Below are 21,799 nucleotides of genomic sequence, written 5' to 3' on the forward strand. Positions count from 1 at the left end.
AAACCCCAAACCCAACCCGCCCCTCACCCCCACGCCCTCTCCAAAACCCCAACAAAACCCAAGAAGCAAAGCTGGCTATTTCCCAAGGTGTGGTGACTGCTCTGTTTTTTTTCTGGATGCTATCACATGGCTTCACAATCGTGTTCTCTGGGAAGTGAAGAAAGTTTAATTCTGCAAAAGAATTAATGGAATAATCATAAGCTCATTTCAATACAGTAATGCTGAAGGAGGCTTTCATTTTATATAGCTGCAGAAGGTTTAGGTCTTAGTTGATTTTGCATTTGGTTTGAGAAATACTTTCTGGCTTTAAAAGTTTTTATTTCTGAATTATTTTGGGAGAAGTGTGTTGTTGGATTGTTTTGTCAACATATCCTATGTATGCAAGGGATCCAGACAGACTGTTAGGAAAGACTCGGGGAGGGGTGCGTATGAAGGGTTGATTTCTGACTTGGTGCGTTAATTTGAATGGTGTTCGTAATAGAGGTAGTAATTGTTTTTACTTTAAATTGCTGAATTTTTCTAGTGCAGTTCTCTCATTGTGTATCCTACAGGATGCTGAAAAGCGGGCATTTGTTCTCCTCGCTTTCTTACCTGGCTAGATTTGTAGTCAATATTTCTTCCTAACTTCTAAAACACGAGGCATATATCTTTTTAGGAAGAAAACCCAAGATCTCTTCATGCATGTTGTTCAAACCTTGTGGAAATTCTGCAGTGGTACTTTCTCTTAATTTGGGCATGGTTAGGATCGGATCTATACATTATTTAGGTGCTTGACTCCTGCATGCTTCTAGCGTTCTACGGTAACAAAACATCTTAGACATGTAAACCTCCATTGAATATTTACTTGTATTTGGATGCCTTTACATCAATGCTAGCTTAAAGGAAAGATCTGTCTAGCTTAGTATCCTGACAACTTCCAGCAGTTGATGCCTGAGAAAGAGTCATACAAATGGTACAAGCATGTAGCAGTACGTCCCTCATGATACTTTTCCCAGCCTCCAGCAAGCCTTGGGCCTGGGACTTGTCTGTGCTGAGAAGTGCTTGAAAGATTTTTCTTCAACAAATTTGTCTCATTGCTTTCTGCTCTCATGTAAACTTTCAGCATCTGCAGAGCTATGTGCCAAGGAGTTCTAAATCTTAATTATGCACTATTGGAAGAGACAGAATAATACACTTCTGCTTTAATCAGCAGCTTTCCAGGTTGCTGTAAAGGTTGTTAACTTATGTAGCTGTTCATTTGTACATTTAATTTTTAAGTCCACTAGTAAAGAATTTTTTTTAAGATATGAAAATGGTATGGGTCCTATAGTTTTTTTTTTACTAGCGTTTAAAGATTTGACTCTGTTTTGAATAAAACAGACCACCTAGTAGGATTTCTTCTAGAAATGTCCATTTCTAGGATGGAAAGATATGGTTCATGTGCTCTGATACTGGCTCCTTAACACCAGGGTATTTTTGAAGGAGCCTTTATTATGCAATTAGAATTTCTTTTTTTTTAACTTAAAGTCAGAGAAAGCTGTTGAAAAGGACAGTTATGCTCAGTGGGACAAATTAGTGAATAGCTCATTTGTAACAGTTATTTATTATGGTCTTATTTGAATGCAGGAATTAAGCTAGCTCTCCAAAAGTACTCAACTGAAATTAGACTAAAATATTTTCACAGAGGAAACAACAGGAGAACAGGGAATTACGTTAGCTTACCAGGATCTGAACTATAATGCAGTGACTTACCCAAATGGATACTTACTACAACATCCTTCAATCAGTGCTCCAGCTGCAATACCTAATACTGAGCGGTAGTTGCTTACTCGGCACCCCAGTTCTTGTATTTTGGCTAAATGGCAAAGGTAGGTTGGAGGAATAAGGCACACAGCTTTTCTGCTGACCAGGAGAAGCTGAGAAACCAGCTGTGTGACTCTGATTAATCTTGTAAAATATCTTTGCCTGTCTAATGAAACCATTGGAGAGTAATGAAAGCTGAAAGAATAAAGGAACTCGGGCCTCTGCTTCCACCATGCCTTTGCTTCCTTTCCTGAAGAGAAGAGCAGTGCTGGGCAGTTGGACTGTTTCTCTTTGGTTTCACTTTCTGATATTGCATAACACTTCTGTTATACTGTGAATGAGAACACAAGAAAAGTTTATCTACAAAATAGGCATTTATAAAATTATTTCCTGAATCTTTTTAACAAAACCTCTAATATTTAAATTGGTAACATCTCTTTAGTACACGTAAATAATTATTACAGATGTTTTATGCAGTATGACTTATGCTTACTGGAAGCTGATTAGTATAACGTGTAATTTGATACCTTTCTACTTTCAAAGGCACTAATGTGAGCTGTAAAAATCCATTTTTGCCAAAATAGGAACACGTAATTCATTCCAAAAATATTGTGGTTAATATTTAAATGATACAGTCTTAGAGCTGACTACGTTATTCCAATCCACCATACCAGCACAAATACTGCAGCTATTATTGTGTAGCTAAATGAGAAAGTTTTGTTAGCTCCAGATTTGGAAGAACTGTACACCAACTTCAGCAAGGGCTTGACCAGCATTGAGCCTATGGAAATCTGACTATCTTGGTATGTGAGTCATACTAGAGGAGGTGATTAATGTTAAGAATGACTTTGTGCGATACGCAAAGATTCTTTATGATCTATACTAATTTTCTTTCAGTGTGGAAAAGTCTCCTCATGAAGTAAATTCTTTTGAGAATTAACAGTGGATGGAGTATTTTGCATAGGCTTGAATATCTATATATCCTGCTACATTTATTAAGATTATCTTATGTTGGGTTATATGGCAGTTTCCCAGTTCATTAGTATTTCCTTTCTCAGCAGAAAACGTAACATTTTAAATGCCCTGTTGTTTAATATGCAGCTCAGATAAATATGCTAATGACACAGTAGGAGTCTGTAAATATTTATTGTAAGTTCTTAAAGATATGTATTTTAACAGATGTAGGGCAAATGTCTTTCAGTATTTCTGAAGGGCGGAAATAGTGTTTAAAGTTCCCAGTTGTCAATGACACTTGCAGTAAGTGTGTTTCCAGAAAAACATGGGAATTGTGGAATTGCTCAACTGCTTCAAAACCCCATAAAAGTTGATGATATTTTTTTCCATTGCTCTCAGCTACTCTTTGATCCATATAAAAACATTATTGTGGTGTGTGGAGAGGTTAGGGGTGCACTTAAACTGTTCTTTGCATGCAAGATCCTTCAATGTCTGTACTTGATACTCCATTACCAGCCTAAACTGCTTCTCCGTTGCAAGAACAATGAGTGGCAAGTAAATGTTTATGCAAGCAGTTCATTTCTATATTTCTGTTGAGGAAAAAAAGAACAATCTTACCCGAACAAACAATCTACTACAATAACAGCCTAGTGTTGATTCTAGTATTAGATAAGTAGTATTGTAAGTATATTCAGAGGAGTATATGAAGACTACCTATATTAATGCGGTCACTAATAGTGCTTGAAATTCATTGTTGGCTAAGTTTCTTAAGCTTTGACTGGATTATTTTATTGCTGATTTGAATTACAAAGATGGAGGAACAGGCTTTGAGAAAATCTTTTAATTTGGGCCTGGACATTTGTATGCTGGACCACATGGGACTCTTTCTTGGTGAAAAGATATTGAAGGACTTACTACATTATGATACATAACAAACTCTTGGGAATCAGGCACTCTGCTATTCTATAGCAGTCCTGAGAATTTACCTGGTTCATGTTGCTCATCCAGTGATACTTCCACCTCAGATCTCAGATAACACACTGTGTAACTGACAGGATTCCTAAAGTACACAATATAGTTGTTTACTGGTATTTATAGAAACAAGTAAATATAAATGTAAACAAACAGGTTTATCTCCATTTAATAAGCTTTTTGGATGTTTGTCATCAGCTTTCTGAGGATCTAGTTTCTGTACAACCCTGCATCTTCAATTTGCATTCACTGAACAGGGCTGCTATTTGAGATGTATGTCTCTCTCTCTTTTTTTTTTTTTTTTTTAGTAGGCCAAACCCATCATACTTATATTCAAATAATTCCATTTCCCCTCTTCTAAAGCTTTTCTTAATCTTGAAGTCAGTGAAGAGATAATATCAACTTCCACCCATCTCTCTTCCTGCTTAAGAAATTTTAAGGTTTATAAGACTTAACCAGACTCACAATCCCAAGTCCCAGTTATAACGAAAGAGCTAATAATTGCTGATTCTTCTTTTTTTTTTTTTAAGCTGGGGTGTAGTGACAAGAGTTTACCATCAAAACATTGTTGTAAACTGCAGAAAGCTACATAGCAAAAAGCAGTGCTGTGTGTGCAATAGTAATCACTTTCCACCATGGATAAATGTAAACTGCTTATGGGTAGGAAGAATTTTATTCATCAGTGTTTTTGAAATGGGTTTCTGGATGGAGGAAGGAATTGGGTCAGTTTCACTGGACTTGGAATGTATCTATATATAGTGATTTAGCTTCCAGCCACTGAGCTCATCTAAAACCAGGACTTATTCAGATTCATAACACTTCCAAAATATTGTGGGTAGGACAGGATGGGTCATTCTGCTGCCTGGATTTTTAATACTTGGTCCATCTCCCAATGACAGTTGCTATGTTTAATTGGGTTTTTGCCACCGAGTTCTTCTAATTCTTCTAATCTGTCTCATGTATTTATTTTTTTTTTTTTAAAGCTAGATCTATTAAACTAAGTCATTGTAGAGACATGGATCTTCTTTGGTTTAATGCATGTGATAATGGTAAGTCTATGTTGGAATAAAGTAAGTTCTGAAAATCCACCTACTGAACATCTTTATAAGACATTTCCCTCTAGTCATTTTTAATATATATGTGCACAAGAGTCTTGAGATTTTTTTCTGCTTCGTAAGATTATTTTTTTCTAATTATTTGATTAGTTTTAAGAATGTTTTCTAATGAAGTGCTGTCACTATAATTGGAAAAAAAATATGCAATGAAATTACTTAAACTTGTGAAACTTGAGTGCCATCCTGCTAATGAAGTTTGCAAAGGAAAATTCATCTGAGAAATTACCTTAAGAGCAACAGGAAAGAAATGGAATCTTAGTGTGTCAGCTCTTAAAAGGGTGTTCATAAGCAAACACATGCATCCTCATCTTTACCTTAGGTGATTTTGGCAAAATAGCCCTTTTCTGTCATAGCTTGCTTCAAAATAGATTAAAGGTCTATTCTGCTGGTAAGATTGTCTCTTCTATGAAGGTTTTCCCCAGCATAATTTTGATAAGTAAAAGCTTAATATCTTCATACTCTCAAAAGACAAGGTTATATTTGTGCATTTTTCTGAATGCATGGCCATCTAAAGACTCTTAAGTTGATGCTAAAACATTGAGGAAGAGGGATTTAAATGGAGTTTTCAGTGACACATAGTTCCTCTGTGAAACGTCATGCTATTTGTCTGGTTGTTGAAAAATACCTTAATGCAACTGAATTAGTTTCTCTAAAAAGTAAACATCTGTTTAGAAAAGAAATGTTACATCTGAGTACTCTATTGTAATGGTTTGTGACCTTTTTAGAATTATGCTTGCTTGTTTTTGTTTTTACCAGTAATCTGAATATTTTGCAGTAACTAGCAAAGGGTGACAATTATCTCTGCTGTCAAAAAACCCCCACCAAAACCACGTTGAAATTGGTGTAAATGTAACTTGGGTCAAAAGAGCTTGTACCACGTTACAGATAAAGTAATATAATTGTATGCAGGTCTGGATTGATGCTGATGATGCCTTGCAGCTTAGAGTCAAGTGTACTGAAGTAGTCCCTAAAGGATTAAAAGAGGGTCAGGAGTTTGTTGTATTAAGTACAATAGAGCTCCCAACAAGAAACACACCCCACACAGGAGTTGACTTTACTCTTTTGAAAGGAATTCAACCAAATCAAAGAACGTGCTTATTTTGGAGGGAATCCTTGGGGGTGTGTTTTATTTATTCTATTTTCTACAGAATAACTATTTCATAGAATCGTAGAATGATTTGGGTTGGAAAGGACCTTCAAAGATCATCTAGTTCCAACCCCCCCTGTCATGGGGAGGGACATTTTCCACTGGATTAGGTTGCTCAAAGCCCCATCCAACCTGCCTTTCAACATTTCCAGGAATGGGGCATCCACAGCTTCTCTGGGCAATCTATCTCACCATGTTCATTATAAAAAAATTCTGCTTTATATCCAATCTAAATCTACCCTCTTTTAGATGAAAACCGTTACCCCTTCTCCTGATACAACAGGCCTTGGTAAAAAGTCTCTCTCCATCTTTCTTATAAGGCCCCTTTATATATTAGCATCATAGAATCGTAGAATTTAGGTTGGAAAAGACCTCTAAGATCATCAAATCCAACTGTCAACCCAACACCACCATGGCCACTAAACCATTTCCTGAACTGCCACATCTATGTGTTTTTTGAACACTTCCAGGGATGGTGACTCCACCACTTCCCTGGGCAGCCTGGTCCAATGCCTGATAACCCTTTCGGTGAAGGAATTTTTCCTAATATCCAATCTAAACCTCCCCTGCCACAACTTGAGGCCATTTCCTCTCGTCCTATCACTTGTTACTTGAGAGAAGAGACCGACCCCCACCTCAGTACAACCCCCCTTCAGGCAGTTGTAGAGAGTGATTTGGTTTCCCCTCAGCCTCCTCTTCTCCAGACTAAACAGCCCCAGCTCCCTCAGCCGCTCCTCACAAGACTTGTGCTCCAGGCCCCTCACCAGCTTGGTTGCCCTTCTCTGGACACGCTCCAGCACCTCCATGTCTTTCCTGTAGTGAGGGGCCCAAAACTGAACACAGGACTCCAGGTGCGGCCTCACCAGTGCCCAGTACAGGGCAACAACCACCTCCCTGCTCCTGCTGGCCACACTATTTCTGATACAGCCCAGGATGCCGTTGGCCTTCTTGGCCACCTGGGCACACTGCTGGCTCATATTCAGCCGGCTGTCGACCAGCACCCCCAGGTCTTTCTCTGCTGGGCAGCTTTCCAGCCACTCTTCCCCAAGCCCGTAGCGCTGCATGGGGTTGTTGTGACCCAAGGGCAGGACCCGGCACTTGGCCTTGTTGAACCTCATTGGCCTTGTTGAACTTTGTTGAATCATTAAGTTTGGAAAAGACCTCTAAGATCATCAAGTTGAACCGTCAACCCACCACCACCATGCCCACTAAACCATGTCCTCAAAACAGTTACTGAAGTTAAATGTCCAAGTGTAACCAAACTAATAAAGAAAATAAATTACTGTGACAATGAGATAAAATTGAGCAAAGGAAAGAGTAGCAGCAAGCATTCTGCTCAAATTGGGTGTAGAGACTGCTACTGGCTTCCAGTTCTATGTTTCAGTCACACATCTGAATGAAAAGATAATAGTTTTCTGATCAGCTCAAGTATTTCAAGCATATGGGCTGACATGAAAGAAGACCTGGGGGCACCTTTGTAAGAAGCAGAAAAATAGACCATTATGCTGATGCCAAGTTGGAGCAAATAAGAGTAACTTAGTCAAAAAGAGGAAAATAAAAGGAAACAAATAAAATAGATTCTTAAAACAAGAGAAGAAGATCGAGTTGTATATGGTAGAAGGTGGGAGTAAGACTTTGAACAAAACATTCATTGAGTGTCTAATTTTTTAAGTCAGATGGACTTTGCTCCATTATGGTGTGATATGTAGGGATCAAGGAAACCAACAATAAAGAGAACATAATCAAGACAATGGAAAGAGTTTTGCAGATAGCAAATTAACCTTGCTCTTATACAAGCCATAAATATAGACTAAATTTACGTGAAGGAAGAGAAAATTAAAAATTATACTGTCATGATAATGACAGCGCAACAGGTAAAAGAAAGATGATTTGGGAGGGAGGCAAGGAGTTCAGTTCTAGGTATGGTTAAACTAGAGATGAGTTGTACAAGAAGATTTGAAATGCAATGAAAGTAGTATTTCAGAGTAGCTGCATCCTTGAAAATAAGCCTCACATCTTATATTGTCATGCAGAACTCAAGATTATTACATTACTCAAGTATGTATAAATGTTGAAGTATATGTTGTGCATGAAATGCTATCTATGGAATTAGAAGTATGATTGTGGGGTTTTGTTAGACTGATATGTTAAGCTAGTTCAGGATGAGAAATCTATGCTTCAATAAAGGCAGCCGCTATAATTCCCGTGATCTACTACCTGGCTGTTGCTTCCCCTTTTTGGACACACTCTAAGGGGCACACGTGTAAGGGGTGATAATAACCCTTTAGGTACTTAACATATTAGTGAAATGGAGACCACACTGGACTGCGTGTCACTGGGGGATGATGTGTATATACACATAGATTTTGCTTGATGTGGCTGCATGTTGAGCATGTGACTGGCATGTTGTATGACAAAGGAGGCTACAGCAGATGTGGTTCCTGTCTGGTTTTGTCTTGGCCGTGTGGCGTGCCCCAGTAAAAGGACTGAACACCTCTTGTCAAATCTATGCAGAAGAAAACTTTATGCTGGTGGTGGTTTATTCCTTTTTCAACATGACTTTCCAGATGTAGAATAACCAAGTGTTTGCTGGTTCAGTTTTCAAGTAGCAGTGGTATCTAGCATGCAGAGGTATTTTATTAATCTGATAATAATATCACAGGTAGAGTAACCCAAGACAAGGCTTCACACATTCAGGTCTGCCGTTGTATGTTCATTTTGATGATCTCTTCACCTGAAAAAAAAGTGTGGGAAAAGTGTACATTAATAAGTTTATTCTTTTATAATGACTGTACAGCTGAGTCATTTTACTAATATCTGAAAAAAAACACCTGTGCTGGACAAAATATATGCATTCAAATTTGTATTTGTTTGAATGTAGCTTGAGAAACTGATGCCACAGTTACTAGGAGCACAGTAATTACCACTGTAATCTGGAACAGCTTTTTTAAAGCAGCTGTCTAAATTAGTACACACAACAGTCATAAACAGATGAAAGTGAAGTAATTGTCTTTTATTAGCGAGGTCACAATTCAGTAAACAAAGCAGTAAAATTCATTAAAAACTACAAAAGATTTTCTAAATACCTATGTAGCTGTTCTGGAATTGTGTTGCAGTAGGAAGTGCTGGTAGGAAATACTGAATACTCAGGATGCGTAAAAATGTTCAGGTGAGTGTATACTTGGATTTGTTTTCTCTTATGAGAATAAACACATTAAGAGATTAATGTAAAAGCTAGCTGATGGATGTGCAATCACTTAAACTTGGTAGAACGTACACTTATCCACTAGTAACAATTTGATTCAATTCACGTTGCTTATCTGCTGCAGATAAGAGAAATTGCACTGAAACTGAAAGTTTTGGAAAAATCCACAGTATTCATTACAAACTTTGCTTACAAAGCACAGTCATTGAGAACTATTGAGTAAAAAAGGCAAAATGACAGGATATACAGCTGTGGATTGTTTTTTAAAGATTTCTAGGTACTTCTAAATTCCAGTGTACAACCTATTAAATGGAATTAAAGAGAAGCCATGGGACCAGTCTTTAGAAAAAACAGCAGGAGCATGGATCCAAAGGGTGTATCGGAAGCTATGCTTCATGTGTTTCTTGGGTACATGATTACTTACTGTAGTAAAACTAATTTTTTATACTGTACTCACCCCAGTGCTGTGCAAGTACTTTATATTAATTAAATACTCAAGAATACTGCATTTGAATCCTCCTCTACTCCACACTCATATTTGTCTATTTACTATACCATAGAACAGTAAGCTTAAGTAAATGCTTTTTGAACTTCAGTAATAGTCCTAATATGTTCTAATATTATTCATCATACTTGCGGGTTAGTTGGGATGAAAGTGGTTGCCCACACATGAGTCTTACTCTTGTGGTTGACATTCTCATCATACTGTAGGAATGCGGTTGTCATTTGTTTCTTATACTGGTATCTATCACCATAGCATGTGGGTGTCTAAATAATGATCTCAGAGTGATGCAGGTCTTCAGGTAATGTGCCAATCTCATGGTGGTCTTGGAAAAATAAGGCAAGCTTTGAGCCATGTTATGTATTGTTAACTATGATTTATAGGCTTAGTTATGGAGATTTGATGCAAGGAGTAGAATACTATGGTAACAGGCTGACACTAACCTGTACTGCTGAGTAAAAGAGATTTCCACATTCAGAAACCACTTTTTTTTTTTTTTCATTGTAGGTGACTTCATGTCTAAGTTAGGCTTTGCTATTGCAGAATGCTTACTCTCCAAATACAGCAGTCATTGTTAAGAGCTGTTTCCATGCTCAGTTACAGGGATTGTTTCTATAATTATATCATGTGCACTGCAACTGTATTTGGTAGATTCCAGTCTGATATTAAAAAGAAAAAGTACAACTCAGGAGTTTTTCAACAATACTTGCTTATTTATTGTGTTGAATTCTGAATGTGTTTGTCCTTCGGTGTATTCTGTTATGCTTTTAAAGAGTGTAGGGTTTGTAGGGAGGAAGGGAGAGGGAGGGACACCTTCAGAAGCATTTAATTTACTTCTGTTGCTTAAATAATTCAGATGAATCATTCTCTAGCATGCCTGTTTCTCTCCATGGGCTATGGAATGAGTCTGGATGACTATCTGAGATTAGACAACTAACTTTTAAACTAGAAAAAGCTAGGTAAGAGGAACCTGTCCTTAGTTATTCAAACAATGGTTGTTGCCTGGGTAATCCTAGAAAACTTAAATCTGTTTTCAATTTTGCTTATTCTTATTTCCCTTATTTTTCTTTTTCTGTCATAGGTCCTGATGTCTTTACATGAAATGTTCCCAGCAGTGCATGCAGCAGAAATGGCTGTCCAGAGAAACCCACGTTCCTGGGATGCCTGGCAGACTTTGGGACGTGCCCAGCTTGGATTAGGAGAGATAGCACTGGTAGGAAAACAAACAACATTAATACGCTGAACTTGTAAACCACATCCTCTGAATTATGTCTGAGAGAATGAAAGTACAGAAATAGCAAGGTAGCTGAGTATCTTTATGTAACCTGAAAGTAGGCAAGGAAAAAGGTGGTTGTTATTTATCTCCAGTATTCCCTCTACTTCGTTGTTTTTCACAAATGTTTCCCTGTGTGGTTTTGTTGCTGGGCTTGTGGAAGACCTGCCTAGCTCAAAGCCTTTTGTGTTATATACTATATTTACGTGGTGGCTTTATGCAATAGAATAATTATGTTGACATAACTGCACATACTGCATTCTGGGTACTGCACTGCTACAGCACAGATCACCATAGTTTAAAGGTGAAGGTAATGTGAAGTCCCAGTTGATATTCTGGCTTAGTTTTATACATGCCTGCTAATAAAATTCTAGTATCTTGTTTTCCCTCTCTCCTACTCCCCTGCTTCAGGTGCAGCAAATCCTGTATACTCATTCATGCTTTCCTCTGGCTCCTTGACCCCAGCTGGTGGCTGAAGTTGCTTCTTTTCTTCATAAGATAGCAAAAAGGCTGGAATGCTCTGCAGTAGCTGAAGTGCATCTTTTCTCTAGCTGCTACTGTATGCCATCGTGCTGTCTTGGCTATATGATGTAATACAAAGGGAGACTCTTGCTCCATGTCAGGTCACCCTCCACCTACAGACTAGGCACCTGTTAATAATGTAACAAATATTGTGTAATAGTTTTCTGCTGGTTAGTGCAGAAACATAGTGAGTGAACTTTTTAATTCAGACATGTTCACAAAAGACCACTAGAAAAATAATTCATTGTGAGCTCTCAGATAAAAAAAGATAATGGTTTTATTTTATTTCTAATAGAAGTAGCTGTGTGCTGGTTTGATACAAATAATTTTCATGTTAGAGTGTTTTTGCAAAGTTACAATGTTTGGGTTGAAAAATTTCAAGAATAAAAAAATAATTAAGATTTTTTTGAGGGACACTAAGAGATCATGCAAAATCAGGTTTTTTTTTTAAAAAGTAGTAGGGACCAGTATTTAAAAAAACCAACCAACCAAAAAAAAAAAAAACCAAAACCAAATGATGAGAATAACATAAGAAAAGCTGTGTGTTGCAGGTGTGTTGTGTGCTACCTTCTGTTGTTGCAGTATCATAATATGAAATATTTTATATAAATCCATGCATATCTGCATCACATAACTGGTGACATTCCATGGCTTTTGTGGTGTAGATGGTCTGTCCTGTCTGGATCTACTATCTATAAATCTTTTTTTTTTTTTCCTTTTAAGTGTCTGAATTTGTCGCTGTAAATTATGTCTGAGATTTTTTTAATGTATTAGTCTCAGGAAATTCAAAGTTTTATTTCCTGCAAGGATCCTAGGTAACTGATGCTGCTTATTGTATAAAAACTGCTACAGTTACTGTAATGTGAATTATAGATATTGGTATTCCCATACTAGTTACACCACCAGGTCTGCTCACCAGATCCTACAAGCTTTGTCTACATTGGCAAGTCACATCACACCAATAGGAATGGATATCTTCAGTTAATAGTTCTGGGCACCCAGTGTTCACATTATATTCATTTTACTTCAGAGTAGCACTTCAGGTGTTCTCTTGGAATGCATTGTTGAGCTTTATCAGAAAGGAATCTAGTTTATGTAGCCTGAGACTATTCCATGATACAAACCAAAGCATTTTAAGTCAGAACAATTAGGGATTTGCATCAAAGCACATTATTCATCTGAAACAAAACACTACTATAGGTGCTCCTGTAATTGTTTATATTGACCTTACTGTCTGTGAAGAGAGAGGGAGGAGGAGTTACCACCAGGTAGTTTGCCCTCTTAATGTTTTTGTCTGTCTCCGAGAAGGGAGCCCAGGGGTGGGTAAGCTCCTGCTGGTGTATCCAGTGCTTTAGAACTCGGTGTTTTTACTTTTTTGCCTTTCTGTATTGCACTGTCTTCTGATGAATGTGTTCTCACATACAGAGAAGAACTTGGGGAGTTACTCTAAAATGCGGGTAATGTTCATAATTAATTTTTTCACCAAGCATTTTTTAAGGAATCTTAAAAGGTTAAGACTGGAGGAGTCTTAAAAGGTTAAATGATTTCAGAATTACTGGATCTGTGGAGGCTTCTTGACCAGGTGATCTAAGTTTTAATTATCTTTTTCCCATTAGCCTTTCATTACCACGATTTTCTGATTTTTTACTGCATTATACTTTTTACAAAGAAAAATTTATAAAGCATAAATGTCATGGCTTTTTAGTAATGTTTGAGATTTGGGAATTACTACCCTTCTCAAGAGTAGCTTCTGTTTCTTTGTTTCATTTGTCCCCCACCAATGTCTGTCTTCACTACCCACATCCTGTCAAATGATCTGTTGTAAATATTTTTATTACTTCATAATGAATGATGCACTTTTCCTTGGGAAAAAACAATTACTGTATTTTAATTTCAAGTTTCCCAGGTCTAAAATACAGCTTCCAAACAAACCTGATTTATATTACAAGCTGCATAATACACTCATTTCTTCCAAACAAAGAAAGATTTGTTTTGGTTTGCTTTTGTCAAACTTGTGACAGAAAGAGATAAATTAGCCCCTTTTTATTTAGCTTTTACAAAAGCTGTTTGCTCTTTTTTCTGAATTTACTAAATAGCGTAATTCAGCAGTAATACTTAAATGTGAGCAGGCAGAACTTTATTTCTGTATAGAATTCTGTAAATTCTACAAATCAACTTGCAAGAGCACACCCAAGTAAACTTTGCAATGTGAGTGTAAACACTGTAGAAATGCAGTCAGGCTAGCAATATTTCTCTCATTTAATTGTAAATGGTTTTTTTTTTTTACAAATTATATTTACTGTATTGGTGATGACAGCTTAAGCAGTAACAATTTCACGCTGATACCTTCATTAGAACAATTCTTCCCATGAGCCAGAGTAAGCCCCACACTTTCATTAAACAAGAAAACAAAAAAAACCCAAAACAAAACAAAAGCAGCATTTAAAAAAAAAAAAAAAAAAAGACCAACTGAAAGTGACTTGAGTCTCCCACCTTGGAGAGGTTCATAAGGCGTCTGGATGTGGTCATGGGCAACCAGCTCTGGGTGGCCCTGCTTGAGCAGGGTGGTGGCCCAGATGACCTGTGAAGGTCCCAGCCAACCTCAACCATTCTGTGATTTAAGCTTACCCTGTTGTGGGCTGGGGCCTCTGTGTCGAATCTGAAGTACCGGAGATTGCAAAGTTAACTGGGCAGATGTGTAAATATGAACCAACGGTGCATGCTTTTTGTTTGAAGTTTTGAAGGACGTGGCTTAGCAGTCTTTTAAGTGTGATGCTACGTTTTGTAAAAGGAATCAAGCCTTGACAATATGAATCCTCAGATCAGCCCTTTTCTTTTGGTTCTCTTGAAAGAAATAGTTTTAGGTCTTTTATGTAAGGAGGGGAATTATGTACTAGTAAAGAGAGGAATTACTGCATTTTATTGGAATCCAGCTAATTACCATAGCATTCTGAATTTGAGAGTTTTTCAAAATGTTACTAAAATAAGTGTGTAGAAACAAAGATTTTGGTAATCCAAAGGAAACTGATGGTTGGCTTTCTGTTGAAAGGCAATCAAGTCTGTGCTTCAGATTGTGTTCCTGTCAACTTGAGGGGATAAATAACTCAGATTTTATTTTTATAGATGTATATGAGATTAAAATATTTAATTACACTGCTGTGGCAATCTTCCTTCTAAGCACAACAAAATGCGTGAATTATTTTATAGTGATGGAATATTTAACTTTATCATTATATTAGTATAGTTGATACTTATTCTTCCTATGTGCATAAATGAAAAGGAAAAGAGGCAATGCAATTTTAAAAATTCACACAGTGGCTGATGGGAAATTTTCTGAAACTCTGGTCTGTACAGAGATGCATGCCAGGGGCCGAAAAAACTGAGGAGATCTTTTTCTGTCAGTTGCCACAGGCCATTACATTCCTGTTCTCATACCTCCAGGCTCAGGCACATATTGGCCACTGCGCCCCAGGGAGGACGTGTGCTGAGTCACCCCTGGGAGTGATGCATCTTCATCTGCGCTGCATAAATTCTCTGCAGTGGAGAACCTCCAGCACAGGAGAATTAAGCTAGTATAGTCTCACAGATGTCTACCAAATGGGAACAAAGACTTTTACGGGTTTATAACTTGACCAAATTCCAATAGATGTGAGGCAAAAATAGTCTTTCACATCTGGAAAATTGCCTCCTATATTTCAAGTCTTTTCTCCAAAACATGAGAGCACCAGAAACTTTGAATAAAATGGTTTTGTAAACATAAGAACTGAAAATATTAAGCGTTCACCTCATTTTTTTGAAGACAGAATTATTTTTGCTGAAAAGAAATTACCAGAGAAAATTTTTATTGAAAAGAAGAAATAATCCCAACTGAAAAGTTACATAGAAAAATTTAGCCTGGCAGTTTAAAGTTAAAATAGAGAAGACGTTTACCATTCATATTATATCATATAAACTATTGAACTAGAGTGAAAGTATCTGAAAGTATTGTTTGTGGGTTTGTTTTGGGGTTTTTTGTTTGTTTGTTTAAATAAATGTAATGAGGAGTCTTTAAATATACTAAAATTTCATGAGCATCTCTATGCTAAAGGTTTCTATAAAGATTAGTTATTTATGATCATGGTGAGTAGTACGAGAAATAAGATTTAATTTCCAATAAAATATTGTCATAGAATGGTTTGGGTTGGAAGGGACCTTTAAAGGTCATCTTGTCCATCCACCCCTGCAATGAGCAGGGACATCTTCAACTAGACCAGGTTGGTCAGAGCCCCGTCCAACCTGACCTTGAATGTTTCCTGGGATGGGGTATCTACCACCTCTCAGAAAGGAAAAAATTTCTTCCTTCTATCTAGTCTGAATCTACCCTCTTTTAGTTTAAAAGCATTACCCCTTGTTCTATCGCTGCAGGCTCTACTCAAAAGTTTGTCCCTGTCTTTCTTATAAGCCCACTGCAAGTACTGAAAGGCCACAATAAGGTCTCCCCAGAGCCTTCTCTTCTCCAGGCTGAACAACCCCAACTCTCTCAGCCTGTCCTCATAGGAGAGGTGTTCCAGCCCTCTGATCATCTTCATGGCCCCCCTCTGGACTCGCTCCAACAGGTCCATGTCCTCCTTGTGTTGGGGATCCCAGAGCTGAACGCAGTACTGCAGGTGGGGTCTCACCAGAGTGGAGCAGAGGGGCAGAATCACCTCCCTGGACCTGCTGGTCAAGCTTCTTTTGAAGCAGCCCAGGATACGGTTGGCTTTCTGGGCTGCGAGCGCACATTGCCAGCTCATGTCAGGCTTTTCATCCACCAGTACCCCCAAATATAATGTTGGATGCTATAAAAATAATAATAATAATAATAGTAATAAAATCCATATTTAAGGGTCATTAAACACAGAAAAAGATTACTTATAGATGTATGTGTATCTTCACTGATGGACATCCTTTGAAATAGGTTAGATAGTGTCTGTCAGATGTAGCATAAAGCTCTAATAAAAACCTTGGGGGCAGATGTGAACTGCATAACCTCTTAAAATGCTCCCTTACCTGTTTTAGGGGTCACTGTATAGTGATAATTACTAGATCCATGTGTTACAAAAACATGTTATAAAAAGTGTACTCTGATCAAAACAGCCCTTCACATTTAAAGACTCTGCAAGCCAGCAGAAGAGATTATGCTTATGGTACAAATGAAAGATTGTTTTCTACAGAATACCCTATCGTGAGACGAAACGTAAAATATTTCAAAAATACAAGTTCTTCAAATATTGTAAATCAGCAAGTGAGAACATCTTGCAGTAGATTTCATAGTACTCTTCCCTACAGAAGCAAAAGCAGATATGTGACTACATACTGATTTAAAATCCCATAGTCCTTACATGCAGGGTCTCTGAGATCACAGCTGCCCTTTAAAATAAGGCTAGAAATACCAGGTTTACCTAGTGCCACCACGTTTTCCTGTAATGCCAGACAGGCAGTTGGAGGAGATTTACATTTCCATCAGAGTGAGAATTAAAAGTGGCACTGTTATTTTCTTTCCTTCTGTCTCAATAGAAGTTAATGGCTGTGGAAGCAGTTACAGTGGCAACATGAAATTTTATGTGGATGACAGTTCTGTATTTTTCAGTATTACATTGCTTTAAAATTAATTCCTCTGATCTTTTGCAGCACTTAAAATTTTATTACTTATTTATAAAAATGTCACACAAAATATTTTTCTAATAGATTTACAAAGATGATCGGTTTATGCTGTGTTGCATGAATCATCAATGCAGCTTCTAAGCTTACCAAATGTTACCTTATATTTGATTACTGTGTTTAAGGTTGTTTATTGTGCATGAACATAACTATATAGACAGGTTTTAATTAGGGGGCCTTTTTCATGGAAAGCTTCAAAGCAGATGAGGTTTGTTTATATTTTGTTTTCAAAAGAAGTACAAAAAAGAGCATTTAGTGTTTACTTGTAGCTCATCTATCCCTGGAAATTAAAAGCTAGCAAAGTTGAATAAAATGACACCGTTTTGCAAGAATTAAACTGCACTCCTCCCTCTGTTTAAAGTTCAGCATGCTCCTACACTTCAGAGCTGGCTATGGACCAATAATAAAATATTGCTTTTTTTTTTTCTTCCTGGAACTATAAGGCTGCCTATTACAACAGCAGTAATACTGATAGCATAATCAGTGTTTTTTAAATCTGATTTGTATCTCTTGTCTGCTGAATTCACGTCATGCAGAGTTTGTATGGTAATCTGTGCCAGCAGAAGGATGAATTGGCAGTTTCAGTCAATGCAAATGAAAGGTTTTGATTTTTCAAATTAATTTGCATGCTTTAAGTATTTATAAATTACAACAGAATATGGAATTTGATGGTTGTTCATACATCTTTAAAATCTTTATATGTGAGTTGCTAGAACTCTTTCCAAATATAATCCAAATCCCTATCATCACTGTTTTCCCACCCTGAAGAAGGCTTCTGTACATCGTCACACAAGAGTTTAATCACTCAAGTGGCCATTTCCGTAACTGACCACACAGTAATAAATGTGGACACATGCCTGTGTGTACATATACATAAGTCTGAGTGTGTAAGGTCAGTCTTGACCTTTTCACTGTTAATATAATGATAAATACAATACAGTTGTAATTCTTGGTCTAGCATTTTTCCAGTACTGTAGAAATCTCTTCTCATTGCTGAATATCACATCTACTGGATTAGATGGTCACAGGTTTTTTATATTTAACTTATGTGTTGAGTATTTGTATTTGTGAGACTTCTCCCAATTGAGCTGAAAGATAGGAGAAACAGTATCAACTATACTTAGATGTATTAATATTACATGGTTTATAAGATTGTAGGAGTTCTTTCTTAGAGCAATGCTCCAAGTTGGGAGTTTATTTGTCCACTTTTGACTGTTCAGGTAAGTGTGTTTGCAACGACAAACCTGTTACAGAAACTGCTTATCACAGGGCTAGGATTACAGTAGTATTAGGTCTGTATGTGAAATGACTACATGCTAATTTAAAAGCAGCAATATTAGTGATATTTTAAATCCCAGTCATCCTTTTTCTGTATTTCTTTAAACCATATCTCTCTGCTTTTGCATTCCCATGCATCTGATGATAGAAGACAAGTGGGAGAGAAAACCATCAAAACAAAAATTATTTTTGCTTTTATCTTTTTAATTACAATATTATTTTTGACATGAAAGCTCTTATTTGTGCCCTTGTTACCAGGTACCTGATTTGTTCAGGCATTCTTGGTACTTTCAGGCACACTTGTACGCACAGTTGTTTGGGGGTAATGCTGCTATTGAACTTACAGCTGAGGGAGGATTGTTCCACTGAAGACAGACTGAAGCAAAATCACTTTTGTCTTTGGTTGAGTGATACACATAATTTTTTTGGTTGTTTTTAATTTCTGTGATATGTAGGCTTTAAAGTGTCCAATCCTTGTTTCTTGTCTATTCTGCTTATAGGCAATCCGAAGTTTCCAGGTATCCTTACACATCTTTCCAATGAACCCTGAAGTATGGAAAGAGGACCTTTCCTGGGCAAGAAAACTACATGAACAGCAGAAGGCAACAAAGACTGAGGCAGTGCAGGCACTGGCAAAAGAAAAAGAGCTTTCACAAGAATCAATTCCAGACTATGACTTTGAAAGTGATGAAATTGTGGCAGTCTGTGCTGCTATTGCAGAGAAGGAGAAAGCTCTTTCAGCAGCTAAAACGGTAGTGATTGTGTCTGCTTCAGGCACAGTAGAGACTGTTACTGAGAGGGAGAATTGTCCTACAGCTCCTGATGAAACCCTTTTCATCAGAGCCCGATAGGGCAGCCTTATGGGTTACCATACTGGTTTAAGAAGTTATGTTATTTATTGTATTGGGCTTGCTTTGGTTTTGTTTTTCAAGCAGTGGGAGAGCCTACAAAAGTTAAAGAATAGAAGTTATTTTTCTTTTGTAAATTGAAAAAGCAATGACCGGAGTTGTTCCTTCCATATGTTTGGAGAAGAAAGCCAAGACTGGATTCTAAAAATCTTACGAACAAATGTAATATTAAAATGCTTAACTACATTTAATCTTTGTTTTTCATAATTTTACAAGTTAATGTCTACATTTTCCCAGTAATAAGCTTTTATTTAAACTGCAAAAAAAGGTATTTTTTTAAAATCTATTCCAACCTGTATGCATTAACATTATTTTTCTTCCGTTTAAAGTCTGAACTGTTCTCTGTTATCAGAAGTCTTTAGTTTCATTAAGAATACGTTTTTTATGAGGAAGTTTCCTATGAAGAAGAGATGGATTATTATTTTGCTTCTGTGTCTGTAAGATAGATCTGGCATCTGATTTGTAGTCAGATGATATCAGTAGAAACCTTTATGTTGCTTTCATAGGTGAATGAGTTAAATGCTTTCTGATTAGATGAAAGGAAATGCTATACAAAAAAAGTCCCTGAATGCTTAGTTATTACTAAATGTTTCACTAGAAGAAAGAACATTCAGCTGAGACTGAAACTAGCCTTTCCTTATCTTGAGTGCTGTGCTACACTCATCACCAAAAGTGAAATGGTGGGATTTAAAATAGGTATGTCTGAAGTGTATTATGTTTAGCCCTTTCTTTCATAGTGAGGCTAATCTGATAAAGGGAGTCAATTTGTTTTCCCGATTTCTTGTGACCTGCCATTTAAAGTATGTTCTCAGTGAACCAGTTTTTCAGGACAGCATTGCCTGAGTCTCCCTTTTTATCCTCTTTGGATTTTGGATGCTGTGGTGGGTATTCACACTGTATCAACTTAGAGGCATAATGTAGGAGATTTGTTTAATGTTCATCTTTCTTTAGGGGAAGGTGGCCGTTGGTTTTCACACAGGCAGTTCAGAGAAACAAAATCAGGCTGTTTCTTTGATTTGCTCTGTGCTGAGACTGCTCTTTTTCATTGTCTTGAAGAATGGTAGAGATGGTCACCTCCTAAGAGGAATGGAAAAAAAGGTCAACTGAGGAATTCCTGGAGAATTCAGGATTGGGAACACATCATTTCTACTTGATTTTGATAGTATTTTGCATGATAAAAACATTTGAATAATAGTTTTGTAGACAAGTGAAACCTTTTGAAATAAGTCATCTTTGCATTTTTCATATCTGCTTTCTATTTTCAGAATAACACATTTTAAAAGGAAGTAATGTTGCCTGAGAAGCATAGTGATTTTTCCAGTAGAAAGTGTATTGTAGAAAAATTATTTATCTCGGATCATGCTTTCAGTTGAATATCTTTATTTAAGAGGACACTTACAGTCTTTGCAGAAATTATCCCTTTCAAAAACTTAATTGCCATGTTGTACTTACTAAATTTTCGTTACTTTTTGCAAGGTTCTTCCTGAATATATTTCTGTATATATGTGAATTTTTGGATCGGTTCTTGCACCTGTACGCACAAAAAATTTTACACTTTTTAACATCTCCTGACTATTCAAAATAATTACAGCAACTAAAATATACTAAGCAATTTAAAACATCACCATGCTACATTTTTATTTGTTCATTCACTTAAATGCTTACTGAATAGGTATTTGATTAAGATATGGTTTGATAGATGGTTTAAATTGTCCCAGTTGAAGAATTTCTTAATCTTATTTTTCCTAACAATTAATACAATCTATTCAACCATAGGAAGAGTTAGTATGAGAAGCATTTGGACAGATTTCTTCAGAAACATTCTCTGGCTAGAAAAGAAAATACATGAGAAGCTGTAAGATATGTTTTTGTTTTGAAGGAGGTGGCTATAATCCAGCACATCTTTTCTTTCTTTGTGCTTTATACTTGCGTCAGTGTTATGTATTTACTCATACAGGAAGGACTGCCTCTGTCCTTTCACAGGTCCATGTTATCATAGAATCTGTTTCCACTGAAATGATTCACAAAATTCCTATTGACTTCAGCACTGCTGGGCCAATCTAATGGAGGGGTGTGCATCTACACCATCAGGCAGAACGGCCGTGCCGGGTTTGAGGGGTGGTTGTTTCCATCCCCTGTACTATTCTGATTAGATTAGGTTCTGAATTCTAGGTATTGTCCAGACTGTAGTGTTTTGTAGATCACTGTAGAGCAGATAAGTTCTTGTGACAATGTTACTCTCAAACTTGGAAAAAGTTAAAAAATTGATGATTTCAACATTGTTTTTTGTACAGCATGCTGTGTTTTGCATGTATGGGATTTTCTGAATCTGTTTGAATAAAATACTGACTCCTCTGCTGCTTAGTGATGCCTGTTCATTCTTTTGCTTATAACAAGAATAAGGGTTACCATTGACCATTTTAGAATGTTACTCATTTAAATCAGTTGGCTTCTTCTGTCTC

General features: G+C 36.9%; 1 protein-coding gene across 8 annotated transcripts in view; it reads left to right on the forward strand.

Moving 5' to 3' along the window:
* PRKAA1 (protein kinase, AMP-activated, alpha 1 catalytic subunit) overlaps positions 1-20,977 on the forward strand; it is a 91,028-nt gene extending 70,051 nt beyond the window's left edge. For all 8 annotated transcript variants that reach the window (XM_010585798.1, XM_010585799.1, XM_010585800.1 and 5 more), the window contains 2 exons: positions 10,759-10,890; positions 18,930-20,977. In XM_010585798.1, the coding sequence (XP_010584100.1) occupies positions 10,759-10,890; positions 18,930-19,280 (483 nt within the window). In that variant the 3' untranslated portion in view covers positions 19,281-20,977. The remainder of the gene's footprint in view (positions 1-10,758; positions 10,891-18,929) is intronic.
* Positions 20,978-21,799: the final 822 nt, after the last annotated feature.

The sequence above is a fragment of the Haliaeetus leucocephalus genome, unplaced genomic scaffold, assembly GCF_000737465.1.
Source record: "Haliaeetus leucocephalus isolate CR32 unplaced genomic scaffold, Haliaeetus_leucocephalus-4.0 Scaffold120, whole genome shotgun sequence".
NCBI classification, from domain to species: Eukaryota; Metazoa; Chordata; class Aves; order Accipitriformes; family Accipitridae; genus Haliaeetus; species Haliaeetus leucocephalus.